Below are 26568 nucleotides of genomic sequence, written 5' to 3' on the forward strand. Positions count from 1 at the left end.
AATCCTTTTACCATGCACTTATGGAAACTAAGAACCCAGTGTCTGAGCAGCTCCTGCCTCTACCCGAGCACACAGCAACTCATGGGAAATCCTTCATTACATATCCTGCACTAAGTAACGGCACTTGCATCTTTTCAGAATCGCTTCTCTGAATTATGCGTCTACCAGCACTCATTACACATTTACAGCTCTGCTGTAACCCAGAGGAACTCACCCATTATGGATCACAGTTGTTAATTTCAGCCATCCAGCACATCATTACAAGTTAACAAATAACTATGGAACTGGGACTCACATGGTGGAAAAAAACCAACCCAAACAGTTATGAAGTTGAGTTTGTGGCTGGATAAAAGCTAAAAAATTAAAAATGTCTAGAAATATTGCTGTTTTTTAAACTCAGTCTGATGTCTTTTAGCATTTCTTCATTTTTACTGGGCGTAGGTGCAAAGCTTCAGACAACCACTGGAAAGATACAGGGTCAAATGTACAAACTAATTCATGAGGTCCATGTTGTTATAACCCATTAATGGCTACTTGAAAGTAAATCTTTTTTTTTCAAATGTTGACTGCTAAATTGCTCTATACTTTTACAGATTGTTCTGACAACCAAATGCTTAAAGCATAATTCGTTTAGGAAACAATGTATTTTTGTCTAGTAAAAAATTGCAGGCTTCTCCCTCTGTGATTTGCTATGAGTGAAACATGCTTACCACCTCCATGGAATTGATTTAGTGCTGAAGAGGACCGGAGAAAATCCTGGAGAACAAAAGCTTTGCATGGACACCAGGACAAGATTTTAAGAGTGAAAGCTCAGTTCTGAGGGGAATGGTGAACAGTTTAACGGATTTTGTATGCCAGGCAGATGGCAGCACTTTCTTCATCCCATGCAAGCCCAAACATCAGCCAGTTGGTGTCTTTAATAAGGTCTGCTCTCCTTGCATAAATTAATTTCAGTTTGGCTTAGTTTAATTGAGGAATGGATTGTTTCTACCTAAAGTGACAGTTTCGCATATTTTGATATAGAAGACTAAAAGAGATGCAGGAGGGATATGGATTTTTATTTCCCGCCCCAATTTTCCCAGCAGTACCCCTAAGGTTGCAATGCATGTCTCTGCTAGAGGAGGGCTGAATATGCTTTATACTGAGCAATTCATTAGTGCTTGGGCAGAGGCAAGATCTGGACTGATCTCTGGCACTCCCTTTTGAAGCGGGACTTGTCACCTCAAGGGCTCAGAGGTGACCAAAGACAAATTTTGAAGATGGCTTAAAACTTACCCAGAGATGTTCATTTCTTGGTAGCAGTCTTGTTCTGAAGTACATAGCAGGGCAGATGGGGGGGACATTCTCTGAAACTTTTCAAGACCGATACATACTAAGAAAGCATCTTTGGGAAACTTAAGATAACAATGCCCATGATGGAAGCAAAGGGGAAGGCAAGTTCCCAAAAAACTAGTCTGGGCAGTTCCAGAAACTCACAGTTTGGATTATGTGGTAATTGCATAAGTATGGTGCGACATTCTGACTGTTAGCAAAAGGCATAGACATGACTGTTTTATATTGTTTTGGTTATTTTATTTAATTTTTATTATTATTTTATTTTATTTTATCTGGTTTTAACTAGCTGGACTATATCAGTCATTGATCTTCGTCTTGATTAAATTTTATATTTCTCAGCATTTGGATCCAGATCTGAAACTTACCAGGGTTCAAGGCTGTTAAGACCCAGGTGTTTGATTTCAATCCATTAGGTCGATAGCTACAAATCAGAAACTTGATTGCTGACAAATATTTTAAAAAATAGAAAATAAAAAATTAGGTACATTTCAAGGCAGGACTCTAGTTCAGGCCTGTATCGAGCAACAATTCTATTTTTTAATTACATTTGTCTTTTTTTCTTCTTTGTAGAATCAAGGTGCTAATCTTAAAATCTTTACCCAGAATTGTGAGAGACTACGTATGGAGCCTGAAATAGAAAAGGATGGCATACTCATGACTTGTGAGAGTGCAGGAACCATCCCTCCAGCTTCAGAAATGCTCTGTACTGAAAAGACATTACAAGCAAAAAATGCAAATTTACAGACTTATTCTCAACACCGTGCTCCTTGTGATAAGAGAGAAAGTCGTCACCAACAAGTCTTCTGTGAACAAGGAATTAGGATTATTAGTGATGGCAATGAATCAAAGAGTGACATTTCACCTTTTCCTTTATGGGACACGAACTCTGTTCCTGATAAACAAGAATGTTTATGTGCTGTTCTCTCTTCTGCAAAGCTGTGTGATGAGCCAAGGGAGGCAGAGCAAAGGTATAGTTTTGACTCACATGATAGCAACGACACAGATATTCTCTCTACTCGGTCATGTGATGAATCTCTGCTTCAAGCTAATCCCAAGTCAGTCCTGGAGTCTGGAGAACCTGGGTGCAAGGGAGATGCTGATACATCTGCAGTGCATGACAAGCTGTGGAAACTTCTTCATGAAGATGACTCAGACTATCAAATCCCATTTGAAAACCGGGGAATCACAAGTTTAGAAATTAGGCTGACAAATACTGAAGTCACAGAACTGAACTTTGTACAGGAGACCTGTTCTGCTCAGCCTTTGCCAATAAATGTGATAGAGGAGCAGGAACCTATTACGCAGCCAGCTGGTAGCCAAGGAACAGAGAAAGAAGACTGCAATGTTTCTGATATCCTACTTAAAGCAGATGAAGCATATAACAGTGCATCCATGGGAAACATTTGTCTTGCACAAGTGGTAGAAACAGATGGTATATGTCTAGATTCTAGCACTGGAAATAAAACGGAAGCACCATCCATTTGTCTTTCAGCAAATAGCATCATCTTAAATACAGGGGAGTGCTTGGAGCAGAAGCCAAATCACACGTTAACTGACACTAATGGATCCATTCAAATGACTGTTGCTTGGGAAGGAAAGCTTGCCATTAATAACGCTTCACAAACGTGTGATGCAGATTCTCCTCAAAGATTAAGAAATGGTCAGAATAGTAGTTTAGCATGTGAGAAAGAAAACCAGCTTATGTCACATAAGTCGCATGGGATAATTGGACAATTACTTCATACTGAGCACAACATATCCTTGATAAATGAGTCTGTACCTGGTAAAGGGTGTAATTTTAGAAACTGTTATCCAGCAAGAAAAGAACTGGCTTATTTCCCTGAAGAGAAAGACATTTTCCCCAGTGAAAATACCAATCAATTTACACATGAAGAACACTCTTCTGTAAACACCATACATAAAAGTTATGAAGAGAATTTACAAGAAAATGGAAATCACTCAGACTTGAATGCACAAAATGACATTAATTCTGACAGTTATCATCTTTCAGAAAATAACGGCTGTCAAGATTCTCGAGTTGTTTCTAATGCACAGAAATACGGTTACCTAATGCAATTGCCTAATTTAAGTAAGGCTCCCGAAACCATAACACGTAAGAATCTACTCCAAAATATGGACCGACCGACAGAAATAGAAAAACAGGAAGTGACATTCACTCCCTCTTCTGAGGATCCATTTTTAAGAGATTTTTATGTAGAGATGCCCAGATATGAACCACGTAAAACAGGAGAAGAACAGAGAGAGATATGCACAGGTGATGAACAAAGGTCTGAAACTTCCTGTGAGTCAGGAGTTAGTCATGTTTCAGAGAGTCAGACTGCAGTTTCCTCTCATAATACATCAGAACAGCATGTATTTTTTGTTGACAGCGCCTTTAATTCTGATGAAGAGTTAAAAACAGATTCTTCAGAACATCACGCATACGCATCTGGAAGTGTAACATCAGTTAGTACTCCACTGCCTAGAAAGGCTCAAAATGAGAACCACAGGATAGCAAGTGAGGATTACAGAGGTATCAGTCATCAGTTAGATGTCCAACAACTGGCTGTAAAAGAAACATTACCATTCTTCACACCTGAACGCCAGTCAGAGGGCCTTCTTACCAGTGTGTCAGCAATGGGCTGTCCTGGCAGAGGAAGTCAGGGAAAAACTGAATCCACACAAATTGCAGTCGAAGTAGATGAAAATTTGAGTACGCTGGAAACTTTCTGCAAAGCATTGCAGGATCAATTCCATCAGGTACCTGAAGAAAACAAGGAGGAAGCAGTCTTGTGTGAAAATAAACAAGAGATTCAAAGAGCTATTGAATGTAACCCAGATGAAGCTGAAACAAAGCCTCCTTTGCACACTTTAATTAGCTCCAAGGCTCAGAGGCAGATTATGAATATTAGCACTAAGCAGTCCTGTCCTGACTTTATCTCTTCCAGTAAGGTTACTGAGGTTGGTAATTCAATTAAGTCTACGGACTATGATAAAGATGAAGAAGTCACTACATCAGAGAGCGTAGTAAGTGGTTTAGTTAATTCGTCCCTAGTTGATTCAGGGAACAGCCAGTATTTTCAAGAGCAGCCACCCTATAGCAGAAGTCAGCCATTCTCCTTAGCGCTGACCACGTATGATCCATTCCCAGTCAACGCGGAAAGGCTGAGAAATCAAGAAGGGTCAAAATCCTACCAGACACCACCAACCGCTGCTGAGCCTGAGCCCATCAAATGCAAACAAGACACAGCAAAAAGTGGGCTTTTTGCTACTGGAGCTAAGAAGAAATTGCCACCAGCAATGCTGTCAAAAAAGCCCCGCCTGGAGGAGAGCGGAAATGTCAGCAAGGATCCTAGCTGTGTGAAAAAGTCTGTGAAGAGTGAGGCAGGCATGATTCATAAAGAAGATAGAAAAGAGCAAAGGAAACTCATTTTGAAAAAGGATAGCAAAGGTAAGAGAAAACTGATTTTCGTTTCTGTCCTTTCCCGTGGTTCTGGCTACAGTATGAAATTTAAATTCGTTAAACACACTGCAAACCTCCTTTAGTCTGAATCACATCAGCTAAAGGGGTCCTGCCCTCACCGATTTCAATTTCCAGTTCTATGAACTTAGTGACTAGTGCTGTGCCCTTGGCACAGAGCTGAACACTCCCTAACATCGTTTTCCAAGCTGGCAAATATATTTAATTTATGAAGTTTTTAACCCGTTTGAAATAGTTACTTCTCCATTTGTCTCTTGAAGTAACTTTTCAGGGATTTGTAGCATAGTGGTAGCACATAGTTACACAAAATATAGCAACTGCAAGCCCAGTACTTGCATGTTGTTGTGTTCCTGCAGGGCTGTGTTCCCAGTTATACTTCTACACTGTGGCTCCTGAATGCAATTACCCTCTCTTGGCTACCAAACGGCTTTATTACTAGTAAAGTATTATTGTTATTAGTAGGGTGCCACTGATAAACATAATGTTTTGCAGTTCTATCTGATGACCAATGGCTGGTTCTGCATTCCTTTTCACAGCTGTTGGTCACAAATGACACTGATGAAATTAGCAATATTAAGTTGACATAGAGAAGATATAACTGAAATGGGATTCAGGTTGCTTGTCAGAGCCTCTAGGGGGTTGCTAACAGGTACAACAAAATGCAAACAGGGCTAGCAAGAGTGTAACAGCTAGACAGATAAGGTACTTGTGGTTTCTCTGGATACTTTGCAAGGACCAAGGTCTTATTTTTACCTTTTGATATTATATTTCATGTTCACAGCATAAAATAATTTAATAGATCAGAGCAAGACTGAACAGTGACTAAAGGTAAGCTACACAACTATGAAGCACTTCAGAGATTCTAATTACAGTGCGGTCTGGTGAGAGTTCCACTTTTCCAGTCACATTTAAAAAACCCCAAGACTTTTCTCTGTTTGAACATGTGTCCCTTGCCAGAGAACCAAATGTGTGGGAGGAGAGACACATTCCTTCAAAGCAGAGCAAACAAACTGCGATTGTTGAGAAATTCCTGGTCTTTTTCCATGTACCTGAGGCTATGCTTGAAAATGTTTTAAACATTCAGGCTTGAATCAGATAAGACTGAATTTTCTTAACCTGCTTGTAATCTGCTTCAGTCTAGACTGAAGTGGATGTATGTTTGTACTTTGTTGTGTGGACCTTTGCCCAGTATTACGGGAAGGTTGGTATGGTTAGTCTGGTATATACTCAGTGTTCTCTTTTGTATTATTTTCAGCTGCAGGAGGGACGACTTTGTGGTTAGGGCAGGGAATCTGGAGCCATTAGTTCTATTTACAGTTTTGTCACATACTGTCTGCGTCATTTTAGCCCTGATTCAGCAAGATTCTTAGGCCTAAGGACTTAAGTGACTACAAGTTAAACATAGCAGTGAATTCCAGGTGCCTCACCCTTCAAGTTGGATCCAGCATTAGACGGGGAAAGTTAAACTGCTGGAATGGGATCCCTGAGGGAGAAGTGTCATGCCAGTTCATTTAGAGTGCAGCAGCACAGAATTAACACAGTAGGAAACATAACATCTTGCATTTTACATCCCTTACATCCAGCAGGGACATCTCGCTTGAGCACAGGGATGTGTCATGATCCCAAAACCTTCCCCTAAGTATATGTTGATTCCCTTTCTTTCCAAGTACCCTCCATCCTCCTGCTCAGGCCATGCCTGCCTGCAGAAAGATGCTGGAGCATTCTGTGAGACAGTAAACAAGTCTTAGCAGAGAACCAGGTTGTCAGGACTTTCCCCAAAGTGAGCGAGCGCTCTCTTTCTGTAACCTGAATGACTCTTGGATTTGTTCTGCGTAATGCCCAAGGTTTAGCAAAGGGACGTGCCCTGTGGCTGGAAAGGTAGGGATTTTCTTTAGAGGTGGGAAATTAATCTTTTGAAACTGCAGAGGGAAGCAAAGGCCACTGACATTACCAAATGCAAATATCTAACCACTGAGTGTGGGGTCCTCCCTCCAGCAGTGTTTTAAAGGAAGTGGTGCCACCACTGCATCTTGCAAAGAGTCTCATCCTGGCAGTGTGTTTTAGCTATGTTCCAGGAACACCTTGGAGCATGTGCTGGGACTTAAAGTCTTTTCTCTCAAAGGCTGTGATCAGTTAAAAAATCTACTAGTTACAAGTATTCAGTTAATAGGAATTCTCATTATGTAGCCGTATGGTATGCTGTACCTTTGCGGTGTCTTTTTTTACTGATAAAACCGGCTGCTCCTTTAGTCAGAGAATGTATTTTGATTAACAAGTTATTTTATGTTGATGGCTTTTCAGTCTAGAACTTCCCTCGGGTCCTTTTCCATAAATTCAGAATGTCTTTGCATTGAAAACATTTCCATTGACTGTGTGGGGCACTGAATCGGTATTTTAAAACCTCTGTATTTTAAAGCCTTGATTTCTGCATCAGAAGAAATCATCATTGTTTACCAGTGTTGTCAGATTCGTGTTCTTAACATCTGCAAATCATTCTGGGATTCCTTTAAAATGCCAAAACAATGTCATTATCTTCTAATCCTAAACTGTGGCTCTTCTGTTTCAAGCTCCCAAGCTGCTGAAGAAAATCCAAGCAGAGTTGTTCCCTGACTGCTCTGGAAATATTAAGCTATGCTGTCAATTTGGTGACATTCATGGTGACTCCACCATTACATGGACTAAAGATTCCAAGTTACTAGCTCGACTGCAGAGAAGGTGAGTGAATGTTTCTGAAGGACTGGTAGTTTCTAAATAGCTTTTGGGGAAATATGACAGTGATTCACTCTTGTACCTGTTAGGAGGGTTAGTATGATAGGTGCAAAAAATAAGTTTAAACAGGGTAATTAAGAAGCATATCTTCACACAGTGCATTACTATTGTCATAGTTTGCATTCCATCACCAGTAATTCCTCTCAGCCTGTTTATAAGCAGTCTCATCCAGCTTTCGAGTACTGTAAAAGATCAGATGAAGTTTGAACCTCAGCACCCAGCCAAACAACATAAACACCCTTGGTTAATATGTGGGAGGCGCTCTGACCTTGTGTGGTGGAAGCAAATTGCTGAAACAACTAACATGCAATGTAGAGCTTGCCGTGATTATTCCACACTATCAATACAGACTGGGGGATGAACAGATTGAGATTAGCCCTGCAGAGAAGGACTTGGGATACTGGTGGACAAAAAATTGGACATGAGCTGGCAATGTGCACTTGCAGCCCAGGAAGCCAATCATATCCTGGGCTGCATCTGAAGAAGCGTGGCCAAGTGATTCTCCTCCTCTACTCTGCTCTCGTGAGACCCCAGCTGGAGTACCGCGTCCAGTTCTGGGGTACTGTGTTCTGGGGTCCCTAGCCCAACAAAGACCTGGACCTGTTAAAGCAGGTCCAGAGGAGGGCCACAGAAATGATCCAAGGACTGGATCACCTCTCCTGTGAAGAAAGGCGTGGAGAGTTCAGGTTGAACTCTCTGAGTTCAGCCTGAACAAGAGATGGCTCTAGGGAGACCTTCTTGCGGCCTTTTGGTATTTAAAGGGGGCTTCGCTAATTAACTGCACAAAAGCTTTGAAACACAATAGCCAGGTCTCTGTAATCCTTGCATAGATTATCTGGTTTGCTGATAAATACTTCCATAGGCATCCACTGTGGTAGATATGAAAACCTTCATGGTCTAAGAGGACTTTTCACTCCGTCATAGCACTGTTGCAGTGTAGTTTTATTGCTTCCAGAGCCAGCCTGGGTCTGCAAGTACTGTAGCTGCATTCACGTGTCACTGCGCCCCGATAACAGCTGCCTCCGAGCTGTTTGTGAAGGTGCATACACAGACATCCCAGAGCAAATACATGGCTTGAAAAAGCAAAGGAACAGAGAAAGCTGAGTGAGGAATCAATATTGAGGAATAGCACAGAACATTTTCAGCTTTCATATATCCATTCCTTATATATTTGGCAAGATATTGATAGGAATATTAGAATGCCTTTCAGTGTGATTTAATTATTTTTGTATTTGATTGAGGCACTTTTCTGTCAGAATGTAGTAGGATCATCTTTTGAGAAACACATAATAGACTGGATTCTCCTAAGTAGGGTGAAATAAAATATTTTGTCTACTTACATCATATTTGAATCAGTCTTTGCAGCGAGGGACATAAATTACAGGGACAGGAGGAGAGATACATGGAATAATCAGGACAGATCTTTTAAAAGTATTAATGTGGAAAATTAACATTCTGTTACAGTGCCCAGGATGACTCTCCCGTCTCTTTGGCAATAGCTAAAGCCAGTAACAAAGACCAGGGAATGTATTATTGCTGCTTGAATAATGTGTATGGAAAGGTGACTGCTGAGTTTAATCTGACCTCTGAAGGTAAACCCCAGTTTATAATTTTGATTAATAATAATGACAATGGCAGTTTCCATTCGTATTATTTTTTACTACAAAATCTGTTTTTCTGTTTCCTTGTAGTATTGGAACATCTCTCAAGTTTTCAGAATTGGGAAGGTAAGTACACACATCTTCTTGAGGGTGTGCTCAAATCTTTGTTCCTTCTGATTTTCAAGTAGAACAAACGGTGGAAAAATATATCAGACTGAGACATTTTGACAGTTATCCCATGGGAAACTCATGTAGGATGGAACAGTTTGTGCAGAGTGATGGAGTACCTGCTGTGACAAACTACTGATTTGAACTTTACTGTGTAACTTCTCGTTAGCTTGCTGCAGTAGCATTTCACACACAGTAGACACTGAAAGAGCATTGCATCGCATCATACAGAGACGCAGACACACACAGAGCACCGAAAGCTCTTTTAGCAGAAAAGCTTGCCAGTGGTGCTTGAACACATGGTCTTTGCAAGTCACCTGCTGTGTAACTTTACTCCAAGAGAAAGATGGTCCTGAAGATTTGGAATGCTTTCCCCATATGTTAACTTGTGTTTAATCACACTCGGCATATGTCTTGCTGTGCTGCAGCTAAAGATAGACAGTGCATTGCAAATTGGTTTATCATTTCCGTACACACTGTACTAATCAAGTACTTCATTCGGCCAATTGATTTGTCTTTCTTTTTCTAAAAAGAATAAAATTAAACATTTCGTTCCTTGTTAAAATAAAGACGGGACTTTTCATGCAACAGCACTGTATAACTTTGACCAACAGAGAATTTTAGGTGGAGTTAAGGAGCCTTCTAGTTCTAGCTTTATACGTGCACTGGTTCCTCTGTGCTTCAGAGAGAGGTAATAGAACCCAGAGATAACTACAGAGGGGAGCTGGAAGGATGTCATTGCTGGGTTGTATAGACTGGTTGTTCTCCTATTTATCTTTTCCATGGATGTTCCTTGAAATGTTATGATTAGAGAGACTTGAAGTGCAGTTAGAATTTTTTAGTTTCTCTCAGTGCTTAACCTTAACCACTTCCCCTCTCCTACATTTTTTTTTCCATTTGTATTCCAACGATCATTTGAAAGGGTGAAATCCATAATCCTGCTTGATTTCAGCTGTAACAAACTTAGGCACACATTCTTATACTACTGGTCCCTTCAAAAGCCACAGGTGGGGATAAGAGAAATACTATTTTCCTAATTTCTCCTGAATATAAAGATTGCTAAAATTGATGTATTTGCTTTTTGATTGAAACTGACATGGTCATTTATAGACATGTGGTTCTTACTCAAAATCACTTATGAAATAAAAATCTTGTTATTTTCTTCTGCCTTTGCTAATCAGCCTGTTTTTAAGCTGGTGCTTGACAGATTGAAAAGCAGTAAACACGTTAACATGCCAGTCTGCAACTCTGGAGCTGATGTAGTGAATGTGGTTGGTACTGGGAAAGGCATGTTTCCATCATGGTTGTATCGGATAAGGACTGAGATCTCTTTCAGCTGAATGCCTCTATGAACATGTTGGCAGAATCTTTCCCTGAAAAGATTCCAGGCTGAAATCTAAAACAAGCTCTGGTTGTACCAGCAATTTCTGGCTTTTCTGAAAAGACAGGCTAGCTTCAGAAGAATGTGCTCTGAGCACTTTGGGCACATAACTGTGTTCTACTTCTAAATTCATATCTACATACACTGCTGCACATTAGCTTTTTACTGTCTCTGGCTTCCCAAAAAACCAGAGTTGTCAGGATCTGTGTTACCTCGATGCCTCTTTAGTTCTCAGTCAGCTTGACTTTCTTCACATTCATTTGAAGCTCCAGTTTACAACTCCCCTAATAGGTGGGGTTTTTTTGAAAACTATTAGCTTCTGTGATCTTTACCTCTCTTTTCTGTGTGCTACACTCTGTATTCTCTCCTTATGAACCTGAACTGCCACCTTTCTCCATGCTGGCTTTAGATGTTAGAGGCAACAAGCTACATTTAGAGGAGCAGGGTCCCAACCCCATATTAACACAAGTGAGGCCATGTATTCTGTTTCTATTGAGCGTTTTCTTTAATAACTCTATGGAAAGATGCATTTGTTCTCCCATGCGCACCCCTTTCCCTGTGACTGCAGAAGGATGTTGTGCAGAACAAAGTGGCATTGTGTTTTAGGTGTGGAAGAAATCGAATTCATGCAGCTCATGTTCAGAGAAGACTTCATCAGTGACAGCTATTTTGGTGGGAACCTGCATGGAATAATAGCTACAGAAGAGCTTCACTTTGGTGAAGGCATGCACCGGAAAGCCTTCCGGAGTAAAGTGATGCAAGGCCTCGTGCCAGTGTTCAGTCCTGGCCACGCCTGTGTTCTCAAAGTGCACAATGCTATCACATATGGGACCAAGAGTAAGGATGATCTAGTTCAAAAGAACTACAAACTAGCACTGCAGGTAAGCTTCCCCTGTCCTTTGTAAGCAAGAATTGTGGGGAAAAGTTGTCTTGCAAATATTCATGCAGACAATCTGTTAAAAGTTTTGAGTAATATTCCATAGGCATCTGTTTGTAATATAGGAATGCTACGTCCAAAATACTGCAAGAGAGTATGCGAAGATATATGCAGCTGAAGCTGAGCCCTTGGAAGGCTTTGGGGAAGTACCAGAGTGAGTATATATATATTTTTATACACATACACACGTATGTGTATACATATTGTCCTGTGTCACAGCTGCCCACTGACTGCTAGGTGTAATTACTAAAGAAGAAGAAAGAGTAATCTTGAGAACAGTGTTACAGCGGGAATCATGACCTAAATAATACTGAATATAAAGGTGGTGGGAGAGATTCCGTTCCCATTACAGAAGAATAATAAGGAGTAAAGACAGTAAGTAGCAGGCAAAAGGCATGATTTTGATATAAATTTAGAGGAAATGATTCGTGTTAGTGAAGTAACACCAGTAGGTGATACTACCAGTATCATCTAGTAACAGCAGTAGCAGATAAGTCAGGCCTTCCAACTTTCCATTAAAAATGAAATCTTGAGAGAAATCATGCTCATTCTGAAGCTGGTATGAAGTCACTCCTTAGGCAAGTTTTCTGTGTAGAGAGAGGCTTAAGCCAGAAAGCTCAACTCTGATTCTAACTTTCCCCAAAGACTGGTTTATTTCATTTCAGAAGTTTCCATTTCCTGAATATGTGTACATCAGACCAATAGCTCAATACAGGTTCGCCTCTGCCTCTGAGGCTGGGAAGTGGCACCTTGAGGATTTGTAATAGATCTTTTCAAGGATTTGCTGTTCCAGTGTCAGGCCACTGTGTAGAGTTGAATTTGCAATGGATGGTTGAAATTCCATCTGCCTTGCTTCAAGGATAAGACCTACATGCTTGACAGCGGGCTGAATCTCCATCTCAGTTTAGGTGACACAAGATCTGCTCAGCTGCATCGATTCCCTGAAAAAAAGGATCACTTAAACCACAGCTTCTGGAATGGTTCCTTAAAGCCACCTTTTCAGGATTAGAAATAGTGATGGAGGTGGCAGTGAAATCTTTTGGAGAAAATATTTGTGCAAGTCAGCTTCTTTTCTGGAAATACACTGCTCTTGGTAAAATTTGTGTTTGAGAGATTTCTCTAGGCATGGGATGTAACTTCTAGTTTTGATATGAAAGAGAGAGCACGGACCCTACAAACTGTAGAGGTCTGGCACAAATAGCAGGCACATGGACGGTTCAGATCTGGTGCTTTATTCTAAACAATTGGCTGGAAGACAGCAGATAAGAGCAAAAAGAGATAATATGCGTATGCTTTTGGTTTGCTTTTTAATTTCAAAATTTTAAGGCTAGATTCCCTTCTTCTAGCCAGCCCTTGTGAGACCAAACTTGTACTTAAAAGAGGGTATATTCCTTGCAACATTTTATAAGGTAAATAGAGCAAGCCTAGTCTGAGAAATCCTCCACTTACAGGGGTCTTGGGCAAAGCTCTTTCTGGAGTGGATCAGATTTGCAGGTACTTAACACCTCACAAAGACTGAATCATGTATCAGTCAGCATGAGCAGCTAAAGCTCTGAAATAAGCCAGCGCCCTTTATTGTGCAGAGTTTAGGGTTTGGGATGTAGTAGGACAACATTAGAAACCATGCTTTGAAAAAGTTTAAATCTGAGTAAATAATACAAAGAAATAAGCACATAGAGGATAATGCAGTTATGTCCTAGAGCTGCCTAGAAGTTCTCAACCTTATTTGGATGTCTCCTGGCTTGGTTTAAACTTGGTAGCTGTTCATTCACTCTCTGAGATCACTGGCTACTTTGTCTGTTTCTTACTCCTTCATTGACAGAATTCTCTGGATTTTATTAGTTTCTATCCCTTGATTTCAGGATCATTCCTATTTTTCTTGTTCATCGCCCTGCTAATAACATCCCCTATGCGACAGTGGAGGAAGAGCTGGTTGGGGAATTTGTGAAATACTCTGTCAGGGATGGCAAGGAAGTGAATTTCCTGAGAAGAGACTCAGAGGCTGGCCAGAAGTGTTGCACCTTCCAGCACTGGGTGTATGAGAAGACCAATGGGAGCTTGCTTGTCACTGACCTGCAAGGTGAGTCATCTAAGTGGGGGCAAGAAAATGTCTTTCCCCCGATACCGGCCGGTGACCACTCACAGTCAGTCCCTGTAACTGCAGAACTTCCAGAGACTTATTTCTGAGCAATGTTATTCTTGGCTTTCTGTGTCCCGTTGGCAATGCTGAATGTGCTTCTTCCATTACCTTGTAATGGGCAGAGTCTTCTCCAGATGTGGACAGTACCCTGGCCCTGGAACAATTCAGCATCTCATGCAGATCAGAATAAAAGATAGGAGAGAGAGTTAGGATGTTTTATTTTTTAGCATTTTTTAAGTGCACTGTGTTTATTTTTGCGTCTGTGTTACCCGAGGGGAGAGAAAGACATTAACTAATTGCCTACTGGGGTAGCAGGGGCTAATGTGTATTAACCTATGCAGTATTATGACGTTTATCTAATCAGCAGAGAAAGGGAATTTTTGCCTACCTTATGTTCTTGTAAGAAGACAGTTTGGAAAAGAAAAACCAAACTTTACACTTTTAATGGAAGGGTTGTTCTTCCACATATCCCCTTAGTAAATCAGGACACTCAATACAAGTCAAATCTGGCCTATTGTCTCACTTGCCAGAAGCTAATGAAATGTCTTGTGAATTAAAGACTTCAGTTGTTAATAACATCCTAGTCCTTCACTTTTTCTTGTATTTAAATACTTACCAACAGTCTCTCAACAGTGGAATGCAGTGGAACAAAGGGCAATATACCTGCTGCTGTTGAAGAGAAACATCCTTCCTCTCTTACCATGTTTGCATTTGAGTATCTAGGCTGCATTTTTCAGGCACACCAGTTGAGATTTCTGAGGGTATTCTCCAAGGACAATGGTCTTGAGAGCTTCATTTTCCCGTGCAGGAAAAATTGCACACTATAAGACTGGATTTTGCCTATAAACTAGTCAGAAAAGGGACAGGTTAAAACCCCCAAGATTTTGGAAATACTGAATGAGAAAGGGATTTTGGATCTTACACCCAAAAAGTAAAAAGGTTGACTGACCTGTTGCTATTTGATTAGCAAAGCAAATATGCAATTCCTACTGATAAACAGTGTAGTCCAAGTTTGCAAAGCATCAAAACCACAAACCCCATAAATAAATATACACATCTCAGGGTAGGGGCATAAGCAAAGATTTTGTATGTTTTTTAAAATGCAGTCATCAAAGCGCAGTGCACCAAAAGCAGTCACTCCTCTCCCACCCCTGGCCCCGACTATGAAGCACAGGGAACAAATTATGCTCTATTTATCACCTTGCTATCTGTAAACTACTGGTATGAGACCGACTTCTAGAAATTGCTAGTGGTACAGAACACAAACATACTATTTTTTATTGGCGTACTTTTAAATGTTTTGAAAAAATGGTTATAAATAATTAAAATTAAACCCATGAATCAATAAATAATATTTAATGCCTCTATATATGGTGCTCTTGAATCTGAAGATATTCCTAGAAATTCTGGTGTAACATAAACCCTCTGTTTCCTTGGTGCCTTGTAGGTGTAGGAATGAAGCTAACTGATGTTGGCATAGCAACACTGGCCAAAGGGTGAGTGAAAAATTATTTCTCAACTGCACGGTTTTGCTTTACACATCAATCTCTTCACAGTGTAAATATGTTGGGAGAGGGTGCGCTGGAAATTTATTGTTGCTTTAATTTTGGAAGCAAACAATCCTCATCTGACTCTTTTAGTTTGTTTTGTTCTCATAAATATTTTGTTCATATTTATGAGAATCTGCCTATAAGGGAAACACATTTATTTTGTTCTAAAAGGATGGGGCTACACTAGAGGTTGGGCTTTGCTTTTCCTTCATGCCACCCTTAAAATAGGCTACTTAAAGGGCATTTCAAGAGTGAGATCAAGGTCTCTGGTGACTTTAAGCAAGTATGGCACTTTACTTGGTGGTACATCAGCTAGAGGAAGGTAGGGCTAAAAATGCAGAGCCACCACTGGCTCCAGCCTGGGGTACAGCGAAAGACCTGGTGTTTGTGCTGGCCAGAGCTTCTGAGGATGGAGAAAACACCTCAAACCCCAGCACGCTGTTGGGGCCAGAGCTCCAGCCGTGCGTCACTCACTAGCACCTGCCCCAGCTAATGCAAGGACAAGCGCTTATGCCTATCTAGCCCTACTGCTACCTCCTGCTGCCAGTAGCCAAGGTGACTCTTCTGCCCTCCTAGAAGAGAGGATGTCTACCACAGTACTTGCGGGAACTAGAGAAGGAGATGCCCCAAAGGGGCCAAAGTTTGTGTTGCCCTTTTTGAAAGGAATTTGCAGCTGAAATCCCTCTTGCGGCCAGCAAAAGTGGCAAAGCTTTAGACTATGTATTTATGACACAAGCTTTTATAGACTCTTTTCTCAGTTTAGAACTTGGAGTTAGTTTTCTTCCTATAGCAGGCAGTGACTGTAGGCTTTTCTTGAGCCCATGTTCTTGTCAGCTGCATGGGGGGAGGGAAGGTGTCTGTTTAGCTTTGTATAGGCCGCTTATCTGATAAAAAATGAAATGTATTAAGGGATTTGATGGTATCTCTTTCCCTTCTCTCTCAAAAGCAGTAATTCTGGGCTATAACGAAAGATCTGTTCATAATATTTAAAAAGGCCTGTTTCCTAGTAGTTTTGCAATGGCTTCGGGTCTTTCTGGGGACTTCAGTGTGTGTGTAAAAATATAGGCCTTTAATGTTCTAACTTTCTTCCACTTCTCTTAAGTTTCTGTTAATTAAAGCTTCTAGCCATACCACAGGTCAAAAGAGCCATTGATAGAAATGGGCAGTGCAGGCAGTCATTCAAATCAGCTCGCTGATGGGAAGGGAGAGGGGATGGGTGTAAATGCCTGTGACCAATGCTTTGAATTCATACTCTTTGTTGAGAAACTGATAGAAAAAACCAGATCCAAACACACGTATTCAGCCTTGATACTAAACTGGAGCTTGCCTATATACCCATGGTATTGGAAAAAATCCTCATAATGTCTTTTAAATTATTAAAAATTTGATGCCAGAATATTCTGGGAAAATCCTTAACATTTGCAGGTTGGCATCCATTCAGAATTTACATTGATTTACTCTTTTAGCTGCGGATCCAAAGTGAAATCAGTTGAAATTAAGTTGCATCATCCTGTTATAAAACAAAGAAGTCATAAAAATTTTATTGAGGCAAAGCTGTTTTCTGGAATCAGAAGATTTATAGGAATGCCTTAATGGATGTTATTGTCCACCTCACTATGGGAAATTACTCCTATAAAAGCACATGTTGGACTAGGGAAGAGGAGGGTGAAGTGAGAATATGAATATGCAATTCAAGCTGTAGTAAGGATCACCTCAGTCAGATAAGGGAATATCATTTCCTTTCATCAACAACCTCTTGAAAATGTTGAGTATCATTTTGTTTGTCATTTAGCTAATGATACTGCTACAAGACAATAGATTTTTCCTGGTCCTGTATTTTTCTTTCATGCTCCTTTCCCAGAAAGGACAACTCTGCATTAGTAGCTTTAGTTTGATTCTTAATTCTGCGAGCCTTGGTGGGGAAAACAAAGCAGTACACAGAATTCATCGGTATTACTGGCTATCGCTGCTTTTGGGAGTGTGCAGCCATGCTGTTGAGAAATTGTCTGTCTCACATGTCGGGGGGAACATACATAGTCCTACTTAACTAAAAAATATACTATGATATTGTAATTATTTTAACTGTGTTGTTAGAGAAGATACAAAGCTGATTTTTGTTGTAATTGCCTATAGAAATTCCCATAGTTTCCTCAAGCGCTCTTTGCAGAGGTAGTGACCTCACTGATGACAGATGGCTCCTCTGCCTCCAGTTCTCTGAGCCTGGGCCAGTCATATCAGGGCAAACGGAAAATATCCTTGGGAAATGCTTCTGTGGTCCCTGATGAATGGAAAAACATTCATATTGTTCCTGGTTGGAATGTAAATTAAATACAATTCTGATTTCATGCTAAGGTTAAACTTGCGATCAGGGGGAAAAAAACCCTGAAAAAACGTAATCCATCTTCCCCACCCCCTCCATGCCCATGGCATAATCAAGCTTTCAAATAATCTGTCATAGGGAAACTGTCATTGGTGAATTTGCAAAAGCCAGTATGGCAACTGTCATGAATTATTCATGGCCACTATTTATCCCCCAGTGTTTCTTGTAAGCCAAGCACAATGAACACCATGTAGTACCTATAGTCAGCATTGCTCATTGCTGTTAGTGATTCTTCGGGGGGACCCAGACTCACATTCCAACTCTGAACAAACATTTCTGATGAGCATTTATGTGTCCTTTTTCTTTATCCTCCCCCCGCTTCCTGTAGAGGCTGTGGAGAGACTGATGTTTCCAACAATTAGCTCCCTTCAGAGTAACTCTGATCGTCTCTCCTTTCTGTGGCTGTTTTGCCATGAGTTGGGAACTAAAGGAACCCAAAGCAGAGGGTCAGTAATGCGAGGCGCAGGAGTAGCTGCACTACAGTTTCTGTCAGCAGAGGGCGAAGCCTAACTAGAAACCGAGAAGCCTGGAAAGTATTTTTAATGTAGCCACTGGGGTGCACCAGAGTCAGGCGATCAATCCTTTAAATAAGGTACTTAGTAGATTCTTTGGCCAAAGTAAACAAAAATAATACAACACAGTGACAGGCTTCTAAGTGCAACCAGTGAGCCAGTGGAAGAGCCGTGCACAAGTGCCTGGCTATTTATCCAAGGCTGGTAAACACAAAGATGAAGAAGTCAGGAATATGACCCACGGTCATGATGATTACCAGGAGTGCTCTTTGCCAAATGTGGGTCTGAAAGTCCGTCTGATTTCAGGGTATGGACAAATTTAGTTTTACTCAACATGGCAACAAGAGGCATTGGGGAGTTTAAGCCTGGGGACAAATCCAACATTTTCCCTTCAGATTTAAGCAAGATTTGGTTAGGGCCGACCCCTAGCTGTCAAGTTTGGGAGATGGAATTCTGTCTGGGTTTTATTTATCAGCCATCTAGTGAGCGAATTAATAGTGTGTGCTGGGCAAAATAACAGATTCATATTTTTCAAGGCTTGGAATGGTCAATAGTTTGGCGTTCCTGAACACAAAACATAAGAGCGCAATACTAACTGTATAATTTAGAAGCCATTCACTATTGGAGATCTTCCCCCAGTTACACATACCACAAGCTATAACAGCACAGAATGGTTTGAATTAAGCTCACAAGTCCTGCCAAATTACAGCAGAGCTATGGTCATTAGGTCTGTCCAGAACAAATGATGCAGTCTGGAAGCGCACAAGGGGGGCTCTGTGGAAGCGGTGACTAACAAACAGCAGCCAGCTGGGAGAACTCAGATGCACAACTTTGGTCTTGCATCTGTCGACTTGTTTTCCTGTGGCGCGCTGTAAGACCTGGGGCTGTCTGCACACCACAGAGCCAAACACGGCTCATTCTGGTCTCGCAGCTTCCCAAACGGACAAGGAGTGTCACCCGGGCCATGTCTGCAGCCACAAGATCGAATGCAAACCTGTTATTTCAAGAGAAGGGAAATGAGGATGGCTAGATTTAGGAGCAAAGCTAGTAAGATAAAAATAATCATGTGTTTTTAATATAAATGTTCTGTCTCTTGTTCACAAGGTATTTATGCTCTTACTTTCACTGCAAATATTTCTGGCATTTGTTGAATTCTAAAGCTAAAGTTAGTTAGCAGAGCATTCGGTTGTTCATTTAAAGTGGCTCTTACTTATACTGTCATCTGAGCAAATGGTGCCCTTTCTGCTCTTTGTTTAGGTGTTCCTTCACAGACATACAGGAAGTGAGAAACAGCAAGTACGGATTGGAAAGCCATTTAGACAGACTTCATGAGAAAAGTGGATTTTTTTTAGCTCAACTTTTTCTTTCCGAGATTATTTACACAAAGAAATGAATATTATCGTAATCTTATGACATGAGAAAAAGAGATGAAGAAATTTTCTTTAGCTGCAACAAAATGGCTATCTAGGAAAAAATAAGAAAGGGAGACCAAGAGCAAGAGTGTGTGGTCATTTTGCAGCCACAAATTAAATAGCGAGCATTCAGTGCAGCGAAACTTCTCACCTAATTGGTAGCTCTGGAGGTGCCTAATCATTAATATTTCTGCCGGAAGAGGCCTACACGCAGTGCAGGAGCAATGCTGCCTCCTCGTCAGCGTGGCAGCAGAACTGGCGGGTTGCAGCTGCAGGGTAAGCAGATGCTGCCCAAAGGCTGCTGCACGGAGCCTCGGCACCTGCTCAGACCCTGCAGCTCCCTCGTGTCACACGCGCCACTGCTGCGGCACCCAGCACTCACACACCACGGGCACTCCCCGGAAAGACCCAATGGTTGACTGAATATTTATGATGAATTCGTCGGAATATTTTGATCTCAGTTATTGCTCTCTGCTGACAGCGCATTGCTCTGCTTTAACTAGTTTCTGGAGTCAGGGTCAATGCTTGATATAAAGAGATTTTCTTGCTGAGTGCAGGGGTGTGTTTGCCCGTGGAACTCATGTTCTGCTGATGTGTCTGCAGCATAGACCTGACGGCTCTAGGAAAGGAGCTCAAGTATAAAGTCTCAAGTCTGTTATTTCTCCAAAGGAGTGAGATAACAGTTCATTATCTTGCTGAACTCCAGGGCATACTCCTGAAGTAACAATGGCAGTAAGAGGCTTAAACTTCCTTTGGGTAAAGAAGCACGTAACTTACTTGGAGAGGAGAGGAAAAAAAAAATATTGAGACTTTGAGGTTCATCTGTCTGTTTATAGCAGGCTATCTGAGTGGTTTCTCTAGAGCAGTGCAGGCTCGCTACCTCTAACTTAGAGGGTAACTTGGTCTGGTACGAACAGCTTCACATGACAAATAATAGTAAAATACATTTGGAGGTTCCCTTCCTTGAAATACATATTTAACATTCAAAAACTCTGACTTCAGAGAATCTGAAAATAAAATATTGGTATGAGAAGACAAAAAAGACTCCTAAATACTTATGATGAGAAAGCTGAACTCCAGAATAGTTTTTCTTATTGAAGTTAACCAGCAGTAATTATTTAATTCCTTAGAAGATTAAGGTGTGCTGTTCACTTTACAATTATCTGCAGAGTCTTCATCACCATGGCTGCAACAGCTTGTCTCAAATAATTGGGGATCCATCCTCCATGGTTAGGCAATTGCGACACTGTTTCAAAGCAGCACCAGCAAAATGTATAGATGACTTTTTTCGGCTGTAAGGGGGACTGCCAATATATGTAACTGTTTTGGTATGTGCTGAATAAGCAATAAATATTAGCTTTTAGATATACTAGAGAAACTTTCAGAATCACATTGTCCACCGAAGAGATTTCTTTCCTCCTGGGGTGGAATTACTGATGCTAGGAAAGCAGTCAGCATGAGGTTTCAGCTTTTCTACTCCTTCTGTGCAGAGGAAGACTAGAGATGCAAAATGGGACAGTTAGGTATAAATTCATGCAGATATCGTCCCTTTTTTTCATGAGGTATTTTATTATATTTTCACCACTGGCACCATTCTTTTGTAGGAGAAAGTTTGGCAAACTATGTTGCAATAAAGAGGCTGATCTGTCAGAAAGAGTTTGACCTTCTCAGAGCAACAGTGTTTTCTTTAGCACTCTGCAATCTGCATAGAAGTTCTCTGGAATGCTGTGCAGTGAGCCCGTTGTGTTCATTTCAGTGCTAAATCTTGTTATTTTTTTGTGCAGTGGTAACTCACAGTTCATATCTCAGGACCTTGTGTGTCCAGTGAACCAAAAGAATAGGGTAGAACATGCACTTACTAAGGTTACCAAAAAAGGAGAGGAGCACCCTGGCCTGCCTTCTCCCTTCTCCACCCTGGTAATTTGACCAAAAATTACTACTTGAAAAAGCAGGTGCAGCTTTTAGAAAAAGCTGATTGAGCTTAAACAGCAGGCACCAGAAGGAATGTCAGCAACCAGTGGCAGGGTGAGGATAAGAGGGGTGTAGGTGCTGGGCCTACTCCCTGGCTTTGCTAGCCCACTGAAGAAGGGAGAAGTAGCAGTGGGAGATACGGTGGTGGCTTGGGAACTGTGAAGGCTGGATGAGACTGCCTTCCGCAGGAAGGCTTGGCTCCTTAGAATCACAGAATCATGGAATAGTTTGGGTTGGAAGGGACCTTTAAAGGACATTTAGCCCATCCTCCCCTGCCATGAGCAGGGTCATCTTCAACTAGATCAGGCTGCTCAGTGCCCCATCCAACCTGGCCTGGAACATGTCCAGGGGTGGCAAAAAGATCCTTGAGATCTTGCAGTCAAGCCTGGCTGAGGGAGGAGCGTAGCGCAGAATTTACGTACATGGTTTGGATGAAAACAGCTTCTGGTCTGCCAACACCGTGTGCTGCAACCTTGTCTCTTCATGGTAGTCGAAAGAACTGTTTATAGAGAATGATCTATAATGGATTTCATTTATATGTTACTGAGAAAAAGTTAGCCAGTGGACAATTATATTCCCAACTAAATGAAATGAAAAATAGTAGCCAGGACACAGACCTGGCTCTTCAACCCTTTTCCCGCTTCTGCCACTACTTATTACCTGGTTTCCTTCACCTCTCAGTGTCTCGCTTTGATTTTCTGTGACAGTTAGTGCTTTTCAAAACAGCATGGGTGGAAGAGACTTGCTTAATGTTTTTAAGTTGCTTCTGAGTGAACACTCATACTCTGCCTCCCTGTGCTGAAAATGAATCTTGAAATCCCATTTGGCTTTTTTTTTCTTTGTTACTACAGATACAAAGGCTTTAAAGGCAACTGCTCGTTTTCCTTCATTGAGCAGTTCAGAGCCCTCCACCAGTGCAATAAGTACTGTGAGATGCTGGGGCTGAAATCTCTCCGAACCACTCATCAAAAACAGCGGAAAGCAACATCCATGAAAATCAAAAATCTACCAAACTCATCAACTATAAAGCAAACAGTGCCCAAGAAAGCAAGAGAACCTAGAGACTTCATTTCTTCAGAGCACTGAGTTGCACTGTGCCATCTTGCAAAAGCTCCTCTTGAAGATACGTAGTGGTGACAGGCACCAATGACCCTCTGGGGGATAACTTTAGTCTTTTGCCTCGTGACATTATTTTGAAGTCATCCAGATGCTGATGCCAGCAACAAAGAAAGGAGCTGATTCTATGGTCTCGGTACCTGGGATTTAACACCCGGGCAAGGTTTTGAAGACAAACTAATCCATCTGCCTGGATTATCTTGTAACCCTTCTCTGTATTGGTACCTGCACATCTTGAGTCTTGGACATTGAGTGCACCACAGTTCACTGGAGAACAGCTTCCCTTCTGTGTGTCTGCACCTGTGACCCTGTGGGTTCAGCTGCTATGTAAACATCAATATATTGAAGATGCCACTTATTACTAAGTTTTGCACAGTGTTGTTGCTCAGGCTGCTATAGAAAAAATGTTTTCTTTCCCAGATTTTTCCATATTGTAGTACTACTATACCCCTATTCTTGTATTTTTTCCTCCCACTGACACATCCTTAATACAAGACAAAGCCACTCATGATTGGACATTTCTGTCTTCTGCTCACCACAAAATTAGCTAGCATCTTTAAGGTCCTCACAAAGTGATGTCATTAGCTTAAAGATGGGCAACTTGTGTGATTCTTCATAGAATTCCTTGCTTTTGATGCAAGCTTCCTTGAATCTACACTTAGCCCCATGGCACAGTACCAATTGTACTTGCACCAATCCTAGTGTAGGATAGGGGTTTGGAGTCTGCATGTTGCCAAACAGCTACCATCTGAAATTAGCCATTATGTACAGAGGGTATTTCTGTACCTTGCAGCATTTTCAACTGGAATAAGTACAATGACTTTTCTGTGTAGCGAAGAGTTGTTTTTTAAAGGAACATGATGGGTGCCCTGGGCCAGTACCTGTCTGCTGAAGATTCATGATTTATCCAAAGTGCCTAGGCAGGGCCAGAACTGAAAAAAGATACTGTGCTCCATCAAACCTAAGTGTAGCTTATGTGGCAATTTGCAGCCAGACGAGGGAACTGCACGTCAGAGGGCTGCAGCAAGTTTACTGGAGGAGGCAGTTGAAAACCCAGCCTGCAGCACCTAACACAGGATACAAACACTGAACGTCGTCAGACTTTTCTTCCTTGTGTGATCACTAAATACCAGGTGGTGCCAGAGGCCAGTACCTGTGTGTAAGAGTCCCATCAGTGCAGAGGAAGATAAAAGCCATTTCAGACTGGGTTGTGCTTTGCATTGGTAAGCAGTGGGTGCTGAGTAAGAGAGAAACTGCTGGGGACTAGCTGACACTAGGGACAGAAACTCATCTGACTGCAGTGCATGTGTACCATCTAGGCTTGTCATCCTGGGCTCCCTTCATGGTTAATGGAGGTCTTCTCAGTGGAATTCACAGCAAAGTGCAGGTCACCTGAAAAACAAACATTTGGAATAGTTTAGATTAACTGTATCAAGAACGTGCCTATGTCTCTCCAATGAGGGAAGAGGAAGCCACATGTCAGACAGACATCTGTATTTTAAATTCCTACTGTTACATGGGATGAGGTTCACCAGAGTTGTTCTGAAGCATTTGAGTTTTTAATAGATTTCTGCTAACTTGGGGGAAACCAACTACAAAATGGTATTGCAGAAATTAGGATGGTATTGTAGTCCACATAAAATTAAATATATGAAATGCTATTTGAAAGATGAGTTTTTAAATAGAAAATGCCAAAGAAAGGCAAAAACTTAGAGCGTGACTGAAATCTGGATCAAAACATTGGGAATGAAACCTTGACAAAACGGTTACAATGTACTGAGGATGGGAAGCCATTAATTTCAAAATAAAGGTTAATGACGATGCTGTGCTATTGCAGAGAACCTGAAGCATCGCAGCAGAATGGAGGTAGAAAAGTGCACAGAGCAGAAGTTCTGAGGGAGTTACCAAGCACAGCAGGCAGAGGGAGATGAGGCACAGGTGAGGCAGGCGGGCTTATTGGTACCCTCTGTGCTGTAGGGAAGAGGTTTTCCCGGGGAAGCGCCATTGTTCTGGTGTCTCAGTTGTTCAGACCAGCAACCAGCCTGGCTTTACCCACATCTCTCTCTCACCCAAAGGAAGTTGACACCGTGCGTGGCCAGACAGCACAGCTCGCAATGGGGGTGGCAGCAAGCCACTTTCCACTGCCACCTGGCAGTCATCAGTGCAGCACAGATTGGAGCCTGGAATTCCGTACTCTGTCGGTGCTTATTGCTGCCTGTGGTTCTGGGTAGCTTTGGTGGGGAAGAGAAGATGTTGGGAATGGGGCATAACTGGATGCTTGGCCATGTTGCAGCTGGAACTATTGGGTCAGTCAGGGGCATGAATGTCAGTGCCAGGCAGTTAGCATGAAGCTGGCCACCCAGCGTGGGGGACCATGCAGTTTGGCCAACACTGTGTCACCGCCTGGCTGAGCAGCCCTTTCCCCTTCTGTGGCGATGGGAGAGGGTCTCAACAATAGCTCTGCTCTTGACAGCTTTCCATCCATGGAGAGTGCCAATATGGGAAGGAGAGCTTACCAGAGGTCTCTCCAGTTTGTATGTGGCCATTCGTGTCAGTAGTGTGCTGGACGATGTAACACACCCCAGTTCCGAGGCTGCTCATCAAAGCCAAGGGACAGTGTGAGGTGCCTGCCTAAAAAAGATGAGGTCTGGTGTAGCCATTGAACTTGAATTCTCTCATGCACCGCTCTAACTAGAGCAGGCTGCCGTGGGGGCTATTGCCTGATGCAGATGCTGCACGTGTGCACTTGTGCGTTTGCGGGCCATCCTCGCTTTACCTCAGCTGCTCTTGTCTGTCTTGTCATGTAGGAGCTGAAAACTGGTGCCTGAGCTTTCTAAAGTAGACAGTTTCTGGTTGTTCAAGAAACACCAAGTATGATAGTGGCATGTAGCATCTTTGGGAAGGAAATTTGCTCCCGTCTCCCCTCTTTCCGATCTCTAGGAGACGGGGTATTGGGAAACCAACACTCCCCCACTGCCACAACTTCAGAGAATTAATTCCGTTGAGATTTCATGTTATATAATAACAAGCCATCATATTTGGATTAAATAGATATACACCCAGCTAAAATGGATGATTTTCCACTGCTCAGGAGTTTATTGAAGGTATTTTGTTTGTTAATGGACATATTACATTGCTGATGTATTACAATACCGTGTGAGTCAGAGTGCCTGAATCTCGGTCAGTGGAAATTCTAACTGATGATAATAGGCAAAACTAGCAATACACTGGCTTAAAGCAGTCGTTTTTCTGTAATAGGAAAAAAGCTTCAATTATAATAATGTCACATGATCGTGTTAAAATTCAGTCATTGCCCTTGAGTTCAGCTACACATGCAATTACATTGAAATAATTATACATAAATAGCTACCAAATGTAGAAGATGCTTGCCCGATTACCTCAGGTTAAAGCCATCTGGACAAGTTTTAAAACCTTGCTCTGTCGTGGTGCTCAGATGATTGCTCTGTGGCACATCTAAGGGAAGTAGAGAACGGAGTCTTTGCCTTTTGTTCGTTGCCTTGTTGCCCCATGCTCTTTCACTCCTGCCGAGCTCTCTGGGCTGACCTCCTCTGCTTGGCTGGCAGGTGGGAACTCCGGCAGGAACACCTTGTCTGTGCAGTAACAAAACCATCCTCAGTTCCTCACTGTCCTTTCTGGTCACGGTATAAAGTGTTTAAACTTTAGATAGTCTGACAGTGACACAGAGAGGGCTCCAGTGGGCATGTCAAAAACTGATGGGAAATGATGATTAGCAGACTGTTTCTCTGCCCATGTCCAAATTTTCATGTCAGATTTTTTTGAAAAAGACTTTGCTA

General features: G+C 41.8%; 1 protein-coding gene across 10 annotated transcripts in view; it reads left to right on the forward strand.

Annotated features, from left to right (window-relative positions):
* The window catches only part of LOC128902119 (alpha-protein kinase 2-like), an 89733-nt gene that overhangs the window by 19471 nt on the left and 43694 nt on the right, over window positions 1-26568 (forward strand). For 7 of the 10 annotated variants that reach the window (XR_008463631.1, XR_008463633.1, XR_008463628.1 and 4 more), the window contains exons 3-10: window positions 1906-4786; window positions 7384-7531; window positions 9050-9177; window positions 9277-9312; window positions 11342-11616; window positions 11738-11826; window positions 13535-13752; window positions 15260-15308. Coding sequence is in view for 4 of the 10 variants with exons in the window: in XM_054184512.1 (XP_054040487.1) it covers window positions 1906-4786; window positions 7384-7531; window positions 9050-9177; window positions 9277-9312; window positions 11342-11616; window positions 11738-11826; window positions 13535-13752; window positions 15260-15308 (3824 nt within the window). In the remaining 6 variants the exon portion in view is untranslated. Of the gene's footprint in view, window positions 1-7; window positions 925-1905; window positions 4787-7383; window positions 7532-9049; window positions 9178-9276; window positions 9313-11341; window positions 11617-11737; window positions 11827-13534; window positions 13753-15259; window positions 15309-22488; window positions 23112-26568 lie in introns of those variants that run through there. The other 3 variants (XM_054184510.1, XM_054184515.1, XM_054184513.1) reach the window with 2 other exon arrangements.

This window comes from Rissa tridactyla, chromosome W (assembly GCF_028500815.1).
Source record: "Rissa tridactyla isolate bRisTri1 chromosome W, bRisTri1.patW.cur.20221130, whole genome shotgun sequence".
NCBI classification, from domain to species: domain Eukaryota; kingdom Metazoa; phylum Chordata; class Aves; order Charadriiformes; family Laridae; genus Rissa; species Rissa tridactyla.